Raw genomic sequence first — 14866 nt, forward strand, 5'->3', positions numbered from 1 at the left:
TGAACTGTTCTCTTTTCATTCATGTCTTAACATGGCCTTTAATGATGCTCAGCAATGACTAAGGGCAGTAGAATGTTGGGCAAGACAATAATGTATGTATTTTGCATTTGGAATAATAAAGCAAGACACCCGAAGAGTGACATTCAGTTAGAAATACGTGGACATGTAAAGGAATACCGGTACGTGTTTGGCCAGCTTTCCTGAAATAACTGCACCATGTGGCATACATGTGGAACGATCTAAAGGACATGCATGAACTTGGTTACCGTGTGAGCAATGGAATCTACAATTGGCTTCCAACTAAAAAGATGAGAAAAAAAATCATTTTTATTGCATAAATTGAACCCATGAAGTTTCATATTTTAAAAATTCACCTACACGTATGCACGTACCTCGACTCCCGCACCGTAGTTGCGGGGGACATACACTCGACATTTCACCTATTTTGTGGGGACCGAAAATGTGGTGGGGACTAGGAAATGTCCCCACAACCAGACAACTTGGTTCAAATTTCCCACAACAAAAGAACTTGTCCCCTAAATGTGGTAAATGCCTACCCATGCTCCCTTTCTAATTTCACCAGAGGAGGTACATGTACTTATAAATGAATACAAAAATAATACACTCCTGATGAAACATCCTGCAAATTAAATACATGCATGGCATATTCACACACGTTGTCACATGCCTACCAGCCCTGTTTCAAATTGTCACCACAAACTGGACATGAAGAACAATACTGGACAGAAACTCTGAAAGGGCTGTTACAGCCATCATGTGCGACAGAGGGGTTTTTCAAATCACGGCGTTAATCCCTGACATCAGAGCTGTTGAATGTCTATAATTTTAGAACCACAATTTGTGAGTGGAAATACACGTACTTCCATCTTTGCGTTGTTGGGATGCAGTTTGAAAATCTTTAAATTTGGTGGCGGGGGAGGGGGATGTGTTGGAGACAAAACATCAAGCATTAGGAGACCCACACTGGTGCCATCTGCTGAATCAGATCACAAGCATCAGTTGCAGGTACATCACATCACATGGCAAGCAATTAACGAGGATTAATTCAGCAAACAGCAAAAATTCAACATTTGGCAAACACTTCGATCGCACATAGACGAAGGTAGAGAAAATGGGATTTGCAACAGAATATGAGAATATCAGAGGCAACAAATACATAAAGTACATGTATGTATGGAAACCACAGCACAAGTGGACGTACATGTACCAATATGCACCAGCCACTGAAAAATACATGTGCATGTACATTTTGGTGATCTTCTATTTAATCCAATGCTAAGATGCCACAGCTCTGTGGCATCAAACTGATGATGTTTCTCTGGTGTAGTGAAAGTGAAGACAAGTGGCATACAAGGTTCTCATTCCAAAATCTGGTTCCTTGTAAACATTTTAGAGAAGTTCAGACCAGATTTAGAATTTGCCTCATTTGAATGTATCGTTTTGACCAACTGTAATTAATCGGGTGTTGGGTGCCTCTGGTGACCCAAACTTCCCACTGTACATACAGGTACATGTACATGTTTGTAGGCAAAAACTGATGTTGTAGGGCAATGTACAGGTAAATGTGGGCTATTACAGAACTGATGGTTGCCCTTTTTTTGCTCATTTGTTTTGGCCGAGGTAATGTGCAAACTGTACACTGGTTGTCCTTTTTGAGTGTGTGTTTCTCCCTTTCATTTAGTGGCAATTTGCAAAAGAGCAAATGATGTCATACTTTTTACACAGACCAAATCACAAAATGCAGAACATCTGTACAGAAATTCCCTGCACTTTTTTCATACCAAAATGTCTTCCTATATTGGCTGGAAGTAGTGTGGCTAATGGAGAAATCTATGCTCTTCCAATACTGAGCCTTTTGCGAATTCAATTTAAATAAAATCTGGTACACTGAGTTATCTGATTGCACATAAACATAATTTGAATTCACCAGACTGAAGACAATGTTCCTACAAGTATATGGTTGTACCTCATAATGCTTTGGCATAGTGACCACCTTCTCTGGAATGGTCTGGTTCCTTTGTGCCAATATCCATTGAAAACGGTGTATCGGTGCAAGGCGTCTCTTATGAAACCAAGTAAATGCTTGCCCCGAATCATGAGGTATAGCAAAAGTGTCTTTACTATGGAGAATTTTAACGGTTATGTTCATGTGAATTTAAAGAACTCAGTGTACCAGATTCTATTCAAATTCACCAAGCAACTGGCTTATTACACTCGACTGGATTTGTAAGAAAATCAACTCAAAAGAGACTTTCCAATTTCCAAGGCATGTCTGTATAACAGTATTTTTTTGCAGATAACTTGTGAATTCATGGTGTAGCCTTCAAACTCACACACTCAACAGCGATACCTTAGTGTGCAACATTACGCATAATGCTCACATTAATGATGTGTCTTGACATACAGAGAAAAGCATGACAACTAAGATGCCGTGATGAAGCATGTGCTAATGGTCTCATGTCTAGGTCCTACTACTGAGGTACATTAGCTCCACAGCGTCAGTACAGCAAGATGTCAATAGTTACATGATTGGCCAACATTAACATAAGAAATGCAGGTCTACAGGGTGCATGGATGAGGCAGGATGGCAAAATGTACTTACAGTACATGTATACTCAGCTTTATACCAGGGCATTTCAAAATGGTCCCAATACAAAATGTACATGTACATACTCATATTTTCTTGCGGTAACTTTACAAGAGGGTTAGCCATGTTCTTTTGTGTCCTTTCCTCATATAACGCCAACTTTCACTGATACATTCATGTCATGAACATACCGGTTAACATGTATTAGGATAAATTTAGCTGATGACCCATGAAGGTGGACTGGCATTGCTGGTGGCTTGGACGCTGTTCTTTACAAGGTATGCACCAACAGTTTACTTGAGCCACAGATCCCAGTGACACAATGCGTTTGCTATCCAAATTCACCTTAATGTATAACCTCAGTACAGATCGTCTGTGAAACATCTTCAAAAATACATACACGTACTTGTACGGTATATGTACATGTAGAAATGAATGGGGCTGAGGTACCTGCATCAGTCATACCGGTACTCGGGATTTCATAGTTCAGGAAAAAAACACAGAATCATCAGTTCTGCCCCCCTAAAAAAAACCCTGACGCTTTCTTGCTCAATCTCTCTTCAATGGTACCCATTAAATAGAACTTCATTTCACTTGACTGGTTCCTTCCGTCATTTCATTTACCTCATTCCCAGAAAGAAAGAGGAAAATGCATGTAGGGATGGAAACCAGTCTAACATTGCATGGGACTGGTACAGTACTACATAATGGGTGGCGCTTCGGGCATGAATTTGTTTGGCAACATGACGGACATCAACACACGAGCAGTATCTTTCAGTTTTCCACTCCGTTCCCTCTGCTTCACCTCATGGAAGTGAACATTTCATCTGCCACGTCATGAAATTTTTCTTACCAGAGAATAAGTTAACTTTGACCCAAATCTGGTACACTGAGTTCTTCAAATTCACGCGAACATAACAACTTCAATTCTCCATACTAAAGCCACTGTTGCTATACCTCGTGATCTGGGGCAAGGTTGTGCTTAGTTACACAAGAGATGCCTTGCAACAACTATTCTCGATGGATAAGAAAGGCGCAAAGGAACCAGTCCATTCCAGAGATGGTGGTCGCTATGCAAAAGCTTGCCCTGAATCACGAGGTATAGCAACAGGGGATTTCAAATCGTTATGTTTATGTGCAATCAGATGTAACTCAGTGTACCAGATTTTATTCCAATTTAACTAACAAGAGGCTTATTCATGAACATTGATTAGTTGTTCACTGTCCTTCATGGCTCTCATTCAGATGGCTGGTATTTCATCCAGTTCTTGGAGTGGATTAACACCACTTTCCTGTCTAAAGTACCGGTAGGCAAGAGGAAAATCCTCACACAACAGCCAAAAAAACAAACAAACAAACAAAAACCCCAAAAAAGAAAAACATCTCCCAGACACCAAGAACTTCTAAAAACTTACATGGAAAAAGTTGAAGTTAGCCCTTTTCAAAATCACCATCTGAAATGAGAAAATGTGCTTCCGATAACTTTCATGTCCGGAACATGGAAAAAAAACGACCATTTTAATACATGTACATGCACACCCCCTTATTTTATCTGAAAATCTGAAAATCAAAATTCATGACTTTTCCAGTATCGGTACTTTCCGGGATCAAAATATGACAATTTCCATAATTTTAACATCATTTTGCAAAGAAAGGTTGTTAGGTATTATAATTTTCCCATGACTTTCCAGGACCACTTTTTTCCCAGGATTTGCAAGATTTTCCGTGACTGCGGGAACCCTCGTTTATAATATTCATAGTAGGCCTACACTAAAATAAAGCTGAAATACCTCTACATGTATACGTTCATCACTCCTTCAATTTGAGATTTCATCCAATTGCCAATAAAAAAGTCACAGTGTTGTAAATCCCACATTAAGAACATTTCTGTTTTCACCAAATAATACTATAATGATTCATAATTTCTCAGGAGTCATAAGCCCCAACAGCTTGTGCGCAAACTTCTACATGTACCTGTGTCAGTTTGTAAGCACAGTTTAATTCTGACAGTGACAAGTGTACATGTGTTCTGCATATAACATAGAATACTACAGCTTCACAACTTGATTTTTTAATAAGTATGAGTTCTGTTTCTACTTTCATACAGTTACCTGCATGTACATGTACAAATATAAACATACAAAAATAATCTTTGAGGAATGGGGCTGGGTAGAAATAAAGCATGGCCATAGGTACAGTGTGTGCATCCATACTTGCTCCATTGTGGCCATACATGACATGTACATGTAGTGGTGGGGTCTACACGAGCGTTCAAACATATACACCTCTACCGGTACGTGTATGTAGAAATCCTACTTCCATATATGTACATGTACAGTACGTACATGTACATGCGCATATAGGAATCATTGTACGTGTACATGTAATTTACATGTACAGACATTGTACAGGTACATGTATGGGGGGTGGGGCGATAGATTTTCATCCCCACAACTTGGTCTCCACAAATTTCCCAACAAAAGAACTTGTCCCCTTATGTACGTAAATTGGGGGAGGCCTACCCATATGAAGGAAAATGTACTTGTACATGTACAAATGTACCTGTATGGATGTACATCACAAGTCATGCAAGAGTGAAAGAACTCTTACCGTGATGTGAATTGTTGTGTATACACACTTTACTTTGGGGGGGGGGCAGTGTTCCACACTGCAGGTACATGTACATATGTACATTGTCATGATTGTGTTTCACTGTGAGTTCAATTTTGCTAGCACTTGAAAGACAAGAGGTAAAGGGTGTTTTGAGACTTGAATGTTTTGTCCTTCAGTAAATATTGCAACTTACATGTATACTGCAGTTGTAAGTTTATCAGATTAATCTACAAATTTAAGTTCTAAAAATAAGTTCCCATTCAATCATGCTAGGCTGCAATGCAATGTGACAGGGCAGATAAATCCAAACTACATGTACATGTACCATAGCATGACTGACTGTTCACATCATTCAGAATTCATGATTCATTCCAGGTGGCAAAGGTCACTTTCTTTTCCCTAAATCTGACCTACCATAACATTGCTACCAAGGGAGATCCTGCCCTGAACCACATTCCACAGTGCTGTGGTTTCGGTGAGTGCAATGGTAGGAATTATTCCATGTGGTGTCAGATGGGAGCTGACAAGCCGAGTGAAATGGTTCATGTACATTTCATCTGTGACTGAATTAAATGACTCTTTCCAGTGCATGGCTATGAAACCTTCATTACATTTTGTTGTGTGCACCATCTGAATAAACCTTTGACTCTCCTACGAGAAACTGTTTTTGAGACCAAGCGACAGAACTTTCATTCACTGGTAGAGTGGAACATCTGTTTTGGGGTTTTTTTGTGGCAAGGCCATGCCATGGGTCAAGGTAAAAAAAAAGAAAAAAATTTGTGAGATGAGTTCAGCACTCCACCACTCAGCTTACGGGGATTTTATTCAGGCAATGTGCAATACTGGTTCTCAAAATCACACTCATTAACCTCTTAGCAACTCATATGTGTACACATACATGTACATGTACCGGTGCTTGTCAAAATGTATTCAGATTGATTTGAAGTACATGTACTTCATGCATGAACACATTTGCCATGTCTTCATATATGATACTCATCACAAAGGACTCATAAATCATATTAAGCTTTTACTTGTACTCATGGAAATGTACGGGTACTTGACTACTGTACCAAACTTCAAAATTTCAGCATGATTAAATAAATGGCCAATCGCATGGCAGCAGGCAGCCTTGCTTTCACTCGTAATTCTTCCGGTGTGGGAGAACAAGTTTTTTATTGCAGCTCCTGTCGCGTCGAATATCATGTGATGAAAACTTCATCCATCTCCACTGGGGAATAGCGGATCTTGTCCCCGAAGTGATTAGGCGGTTTTAATCTGGGTCCTGACGAGCATTTGGTGAAGAATATGACGCCGAAGACAAACAATGACAAGATGCCCAGGGCACCCAGGCTCAGGAAAAACACGGCTACGGGGGGAACAGCCAGAGAGGTGGTGGGTGCCGAGCGAAAGCTTTCCGCTTCCAACAGCCGGAAATCCCACAGGTCATTCAGGGCCCCCACCGACCCATTCCTGGTGAGCCCTCCAAACAGGTAGTAGGTGCTGTTCCAGGCCCAGCTGGCACAGTAGGCACGCGGTGGTGGTTGGCCCTGGGGTTCTGCTGCCCACTCTTGGAAATCCCGGCCGGGTGGACTCGCGGACTCCTGAAAGTTCATCCACCTCATCAGCCTGAGGTCCAGCATCCACAGGTTGGAGTGGGTGGGGGACGTCTTCCCGCAGGTGCCAATACTCCCATCATCACTGTCCAATAACCACAGATTACTATCAGTATCCGACCAGAATGCTGGCTGGACCGGGCAGCTGGGCTGTTGGCTGACCCCAGCCACGCCATTATCAGTCCTCCCTTTACTTACTGCTGCATCCATGTTCACATGCTCCCACTCATTTGTAATCGTAGAGTACCTCCACAAATCACACTTGTTCTTGACGGTGCTACTTTTTCCTCGACAGGCTTTATCTGGTCCAGAGGGCTTTCCTCCTAAAAAATAGAGCTGGGTGTCATTTAATACCCAGGTTGCAGTTTTCCAGTATCCAAAATCAATCATTTCCTCTTGATTCTTTCCTCTAGCAATGGGAGCACCTACCTCTGTCCACTCGTAGCTCTCAAATGTAAACTTCCACATTGTCGGTGGAGTTGCAAGGTCAGAGGTCACGCCTCTGTAAATCCACAAGGAATCGTGGGTGCACCAGTGCGCCATGTTGGCTCTCACGTCGGGCTGCAAGCTCTCCGTCAACAGCACCCATGACTCGTTGTGTAAGTGGTACAGCCAGGTGTCACTCAGGAGATTCTCTGCAGACCGGGCCCCTCCGTAGACCACGACCGACGAGCCGGCTACTCCGCACACGGCTGCACCATATCGCGGTCCCGGCCAAGCTTGCTCCTTCCCCCGCCGGACGTTAGTCCATTCCTGCGAGGGCATGTCGTACAGCCAGAGATCGTTGAGTGGGGTTCCACTGCCCTCTTGCCCACCAAACATCCAGAAAAGTCCAGCGGTGGGGTGTGTCCATATCCCGCTATGGGCCCTGCAGCCAGGATACTGGTTACCAGCCGTTAGTGTGCTAGGCTGATTAACCAGCCTCGAGCCATCCAACCATGTCCACACTAGAAACCAAAAACCATAATATGATTACAATTACAAAGAAAGGAAACGAGCAAATGAGAGCAAAATAGAAAAAACAAAATGCCAACTGAAATTGAGGATCTTACCATGCAACCTAAAACCCTCTGGTTAGTGGTGTGCTTTGATGGGTGTCATCAGCTGGTTACTGACAACAGAATATGTACATGTACCCACACGGTCAGGTGTCCATGGAGGCATGATCGGTGTTAAAAAATCTTGTGGGGAAAGAGACTGGACAGTGCTATGCCAAGAATCCTCTAAAGTGACTCATGCTATGCTGGTACACTATGCCTTGTGATACGTGTACATGTGCCAACATGTACATTATTTTGGAAGCATTTTTTGGACAATGATTTGATACGAATTTTATAGGCAAACTGGCTGATGACAGTTTCGGTTTATTTTTGGCAAGTGTTACAAAGAAGGCCTCGGGTAATAGGCCTGAGAAGAGGAACGTGCCATTTTGGTCAAACACCTGGTATCCTTGTCAAGCTGTACTCATTACACATGTAAAAACGGGGGCAGATCCAGGAATTTTCTAGGGTTGGGTCAGGCTGGAGATTTTTTAATGTCTCTCGGACAAGCAGAAACGACCATGAAACATTATCCATATGCACTGTTTACAACAGTATTGGGGCACTAACCATACTTTAGTTAGGCCAACATGTACATGTACAGCGTATATATTTCCTTCCTACTATTTTCCCAACTTTTTTTCCATTTTTTGTGTTTTATTTGTCTCAGAGCAGGTTTTATTGGACCCTCCCCTGTGTCAAGTCTGATCATGGAAAAAGTCAACTCAATTGGTAAAACAACAGCAAAACAGCATCACCCACACCAAATTTTAACAAGTACATGTACGCGCCACATTCTTTTGTGAAACAGCCAAAAATTTGGTGTTGCCCAAAGGAACACCAAGCATAAAACGCCATTTTAACCGCACATGCATGTACATGTACGCGTACATGCTTGCATTCCATGTGTGGTGCGGCAACTTGCAGCCAAGGAAACTGACTGTGCCTGGCATCCATTCAATTACAGTCGGCAAGTTTGATCAAGGATCACTAGTTAACCAGCGGTTGGTTCGTGACAAACATACATGTACCAGTACCAAGTGCATGTGCAGCGAAGTTGAAGTGCGAATGACCCTAGTCAACCGTTGTCAGGTCGTTAGGTGGAAAAGGTGGCCGCAGAGAGGGCAAAATAGCACAAAAAAAAAATTTAGAAAATGACCGTTTACTAGTGACATACATGTACAGTGTACTGTTTTTCCGGCACTGTTCTTATAACTGGGGTCCTCTCTGCACTGTGCTGTTAAACATGATTTATGGCAACCTCGGTAGGCTGGTCGCAAATACATGTAGTTGACAAGACTAGTCCAACCATCGTCGGCTAACGTGCGTTGAATCAGAGATAGTCAAACTACATGTACGGTCCTTGATCAAAATTGCCCTGTGCTGTAAAGAAATCCTAACTTTCTACTGGTACCACATGTATTCATTGTACATGTACATGTACTTCATTGGATCCTACAGCATTGGATTTACCTATTGAATAATTTAAGCACCACCTGTTATGTACAAACATGCATATTTTACCAGTTCATGTATGTAGGATTACATGTACACTTACATGTACCAGTATTACATGTACATGTACAATGTACATGTGTACATACTGGTATGTACACACTGTATTGTGAATCGCCCCTAGAGTAGGTGATCTTGGTTTGAATCTTTAAATTCTTGTCCATTTCAGATCACAGAGAATGCATGCACATAATAAAAACCTGAATAACTTACATGTACACAATATTCATAAAATCTGAAATTGTTAACCTGGTTTGTCTATAGCTAAAATGCAATGAGGCTCAAATGTGTTGGCAGTACTGTACCTGGAACGCTTCCCTCATTAGCTGACACCAGCCACAAGGAGAGGTAAATGGCCAGAACTATGGGTAGGCGGGCCACCAATGCGGATGCCATGCCGAGATGAGAACATCACACCGACGCCCGCGATCCCCCAAGATCTGAAGACATCATCGTCATCAGCTCATCCGAGTGAACCGACGCCACGACCCATGCAGGATTTATTACGACGCCTCATCTACATGTATATTCGCCACCAACAATTACTGTACCCAACCATTGCATGTGGTGTCCGACCTTTCTCATATCAAGTCATGTGAAACATTTGCTCACTATACACACTGGCGGACAGGAAGGGGTGATCCATCATTATGTCCAGGATGTGTTAAATGAAGGTGACTTAGTGTAAAGTCACTTGCATTTCCAAGGATGGCCTTCATATACCTCAATGTCTCACATACTGACACGCAAAGCAGACTCGGTGGCCCTTACCCACCAATGACCTGGCCCACTTTTCACGTGTGTCCTGTTCCTTGTGCTATACAGACAAACTGAAAAATAACAGGAAAAAGAAACGACAAAATTAAGTACACAGTATATACAATTTTTTAAAAAGAAGCCTAAGAAAACACTTCTGATGAGCTTGTGGTGACTCAGCCTGAAACTTCACAATTCCAAGAATTGACAGCAACGGCTGAACAGACCAGGTATTTGCTTTGATTGCTTCAAATGCTCTCATGTCATGGACAATTCTATAATCAGACTATGGCAAAAAAGCCCACGAGGGAAGTTGCGTTGGACCTCTACATGAATCCAATGACCAGAGTAACACTGGTCATTTGCAAGGACCTGGGTACTATCATTTCACTGCGCATGTGCACTTATACATGTATGTAATTTGAGAAATTCACACTTTTTCAAAAGTCAGACTTTTCAAAGATTCATGTGACTAGTGTTTAGTGAGGTTACAAGATTAGCAAAAAATGATTGTTCCAATCTTTTTACAAGATCTTTCTGCCCTCCTCACACTGAATTTTAAATTTTTAATCCATTAGGATTTAATGCATTCGTCTTTCACATGTTCATCAAAGCCATCAAACCACAAATACGATGTACAAACTGCACATGAAGTACACATTTATTGTACCCTCAGATCCCATATAAGCTATCACGTACACGTATATGTAACCCCAAATTTAGGTACCGCCTCCAACTTGCAATCCGTAAGAAATAACAGCTCAAGCACAGCACACAGTGCATACTACCGTACATATCATGCTAATTCCTAAAGGCGAAGCTTAGAACTGCATACCAGTACCAGTACCCTCTGTTTTACAGTATGTCTCCTGGGCCCAACGTTATAGTGCTGCTTAATGGCCCATTTCGTGCTTCATGAGTGCTCCCACCAAATGTTCTACCTCACTGCAAACACTCAGCCACTACAAAATTTAGCCCTGATTAGTATATGGCTAGCTCCTTATCTGAGAACCTCAATACACGTACACCAGCTTCTGAAAAAACTGTACTGATACACCTGTACATGTACATACATGTATGTAACTGCTGATGTCTTTCACTAAATTGTTCCATGGATGCACAGGTGTTGCTATAAATAATAGGCAGCTTCCTGCTTGCACATTAATATGCAAGCATACTGAACATGTGGAAGTGTTGACCTGTATTCCAGATTGACAATCTCTAGTCCAGCCAGATAGGAACTTGAAGCCTCTATGCATCATAAACAAATCAGCCATATGTCAGCACCTACAAATAAGGGGTGGTTTATAGGGTCTGTGAAATTTCCATGCATCAACTATCCCTCCACTGGGGCACAATTGGCAACTTTGGGCCAAACTGCCTGGTTTCCTGCCTGGTAATGAGGTTTGCAGCATATGACAGTGTAGGCACCATGAACAGAGTACAGACATGAAGTACTCACAGTTTGCAGGTGTGAGGAAGGGCCGACATGGACCTCAATCCGCAAAGGGCACATGTCACCACTTCACCACTCATCATTTGATGTCAGTCCAAAGGGCAGCCATTGTATGAAAGGTGCCCTCTCAGTCTCAACTGAGTTCATGGGCACGCACGGTACAATGTACATGTACATGAACACCAAAACTTCTAACAAACTGATTCCATTCTGATGTTATACCCACATAGACCAGTCTAAAAATATCGCATGCTGGCAAACGCATAAAAGGCACAGCTTCCACTCTATTGCTATTTTTTTCTCCATTCCGTCAAGGTTCAGCGGATCTGAAGAAAACGTCTACCCCATGGATATAGCAGTTGTATACACAAACAAGTGCACTTGGTAAGGAGGATAAAAAAAATCTGTACAAGGAGATCAAGTCCAAAACTGCACATTTAATGCACAGATGCACATGTAAGTATATGTGTATGCTCACTGTAAAAACTGAACACTAATGATCACATCTTACCAATGCTTTTAGGATAAGAATGGTACATGTACATACAAGGAAAAATGTGTGCCGGTAAGTCCTCCATGCATGAACATACTTGTATATGAGTAATTCCAGAAATTTGGGGTCCTTTTTTTTTCCGTGCCCCTGTCACATCTGACATGATTTTGTAAGTTCAGAACACATTTTCTGATTTCCAAGAGTGATGAATCAACGCAAATTACCCGCCAAACAAATTGTAATAGTTAGAAATCAATTCCAGTGATATTTCCATGTCAACTAACAAAGGCCAGATGTAACAGGGACACAAAAATGTCACACTTTTGGACCCCTAATTGCTGGAATTACCCACACATACACATATGTACACATGTGTACATGTCGTATATACAGTAGTTATGAAGATGCAGGAATTTTTCTGTGTTACGAATAAAATGTTCGGCTGTGTTGGTCTCCTAATGACAAGGCTAATGGACTTTACAATATGCTCAATATATTATTTAAACTGAAACCACAGATTACTGTAACTGTAGGTCTCAGAAGTATAGCCACATAATAAGCTTCACTGCAAATTACACGTACATGTACATGTATAAACATGTACTGTACATGTATAGTAGCTGCACTACATACTGTGCATACACATGTACTGTACTGTACTGTTATACAAAAGATCAAGCTGTACATGTACTTCTCAGACAGAACAAATTTTTAAAGACTTTTTCAAAAGAAACCTGCGCTACATGTACATGTAACCACATGTACTGGTACGTACATGTACATGTATGTGCACAGCTACATGTAGGTACATGCACCTGTACATGTGCTCCATTTAAATTAAAACTACATGCACACAGACAAACCAATACTGTCAGACTGTGCATGTAGTCTGTAGAGTTCATTTGATACGTATACACGTATACATGTGTGTCATGTACATGTGAATCATAGACAGTATTTGTCTACATGTGTGTTGATCTGTACAGACTTGCACCACATACATTTACAATACAAGATTAATACTGCCCATGGGAATGCCAGGAACTATAAATTTGGGTTCCACTGTTTTCCATCTACCTGCCACATCTGACGTACATATGTTGTAAGTCTAGAAGCCTATTTAACTTTAACAACTTTACATGTAGATTTGCTCATGGAGGACTTCCTCCATGATTTGCTCAATGAATGCCTCAAATGAAGTATTGATATTACCTGTGGTGATTTCCTCTCTACACGAAGCAACGACAATGTGTACTAGTACATCCTGTGGACAATAATGCACAGGGAATTCTTGAAGAAACGTGATTTGAGTTGTGTTCACTCCTCGTTAGAACACACTCGCACTGCACATGTACAGGTACAATATACCAGTACTTCTGGACAACATGTTTTTTTTACAAGTGGGCAGTATATGCAGCCTTAGGCCACTTTTTACCCTCACTTTTGGGGATGTACATATAATGTGTGATGTCCATCGCGACTGCATGTGCACGTAGCGCCAGCCGCTACCAAAACTATTATAGACTGGGCCCCACATGTTTAACTGTTTGAAAGCATTTTGAGCTTGTGTATGTACACAGGACATAAGACCACCTTGTTCGTCTGGTTTCCAGATGTAAATGTAAAATACAGAAATGACATCATCTGAAAAAGAGTGCCTGACCAAGTGTATGGGGAACTGAGGGGACTCCTTTACTGTACATATTTTCCAACCATACCCCATCAAAAACACGTTAAAATTAGCAGGATTCCAGTTGATTAAGCAAGTTTGGCAGCTTTTGGATATCGTTTTATACCAAATAAAAAACCTTTTTTATTTTGCCAATGCGCAGGTCTACGGCGACACACGCACTGACCAGAAACCAGAGAGTTTTTGGTTGGCCTTAGTAAGACTTAGCTTCTAATGAGATACGGGGTACACGTAAATGTGTTTTTTAAATTTACATACATACATGTACAATACATGTATACTGGGTACAAAAGTACATGTTACTTCTTGTTTCAGTTCCATACTCTCAGTACAGATATTCATGTGGATGTAATGACACCAGGAAATAACTCTGTCTTATTTGCTGAATCTGCTTTGTAATTTCAAGATAAATATTTTGGAGTGCATCCTGGCCTGGTGTACGTACATGTACATGTACAATACTTGTAAGTACTGAGATAATAATACATGTAGTGGTCGCAATGCAAACTCTAATTTCTAAATATATCAAAAACTTGTTTCTTTGTTGATTGATTGTTGTGTATTATTTCATTGCAATACTGCAAGCAAGTCTACTCAGAATGTTTTCAGAGAGCAAAAACGGAGAGAGGATGTAATTTTTCACGTTTTTAATTGTGTCTATTTCCACATCCAAAGAGGGCCAGGGATAAGGTAAGTGTAAGTTGAGGGCAATTTTAACCCTAACACTCCTCAGTCCTCCAACAGGTGAAGGATTGAGGAGGGTTAGGGTTAACAAGATTTTCCATGATTTAAATGTACTCATACAGTACTTGAGATATTTATCACTGGTCTAATACCACGACAGGCTGATGGGTGTGTTGTGCACAAACTCAAAATACATATAGCTTCACTGTCCGTGTGATGTTAAAAGGATCCGACTGTGGATTTGGTGATGAATTTGTCTCAAAGCACACTTTATTCCCCCCCAAAAAGAAGAAACATTGAATATCAACAAACCAGTCAGATAGCAATATGCATGTACCGGTACATGTACGTCACGATAATTCAAACTCCCCAAAGTGAATTTATCAGCTTCAGAT

At 41.3% G+C, this 14866-nt stretch overlaps 2 protein-coding genes across 13 annotated transcripts in view; one reads left to right on the forward strand and one right to left on the reverse strand.

Moving 5' to 3' along the window:
- The window catches only part of LOC110982139 (uncharacterized), a 19524-nt gene continuing 4658 nt past the window's right edge, over nt 1-14866 (reverse strand). For 4 of the 8 annotated variants that reach the window (XM_022240361.2, XM_022240353.2, XM_022240390.2 and 1 more), the window contains exons 2-3: nt 9698-10222; nt 1-7784 (exon numbers count right to left, since the gene is read on the reverse strand). In XM_022240361.2, coding sequence (XP_022096053.2) covers nt 6424-7784; nt 9698-9788 — 1452 coding nt within the window. In that variant the 5' untranslated portion in view covers nt 9789-10222 and the 3' untranslated portion in view covers nt 1-6423. Of the gene's footprint in view, nt 7785-9697; nt 10223-11221; nt 11575-11610; nt 11743-13309; nt 14252-14866 lie in introns of those variants that run through there. The other 4 variants (XM_087143364.1, XM_022240371.2, XM_087143278.1 and 1 more) reach the window with 4 other exon arrangements.
- Nucleotides 11781-14866, forward strand: part of LOC110982163 (uncharacterized) — a 19482-nt gene continuing 16396 nt past the window's right edge. For 2 of the 5 annotated variants that reach the window (XM_087143559.1, XM_087143480.1), the window contains exon 1: nt 11781-12060. Coding sequence is in view for 1 of the 5 variants with exons in the window: in XM_087143480.1 (XP_086999606.1) it covers nt 12053-12060 (8 nt within the window). In the remaining 4 variants the exon portion in view is untranslated. Of the gene's footprint in view, nt 12061-14233; nt 14252-14459; nt 14478-14866 lie in introns of those variants that run through there. The other 3 variants (XM_087143602.1, XM_087143634.1, XM_022240412.2) reach the window with 3 other exon arrangements.

The sequence above is a fragment of the Acanthaster planci genome, linkage group LG01 (genome assembly GCF_054643075.1).
Source record: "Acanthaster planci isolate LZ-2023a linkage group LG01, COTS_SCS, whole genome shotgun sequence".
NCBI lineage: Eukaryota > Metazoa > Echinodermata > Asteroidea > Valvatida > Acanthasteridae > Acanthaster > Acanthaster planci.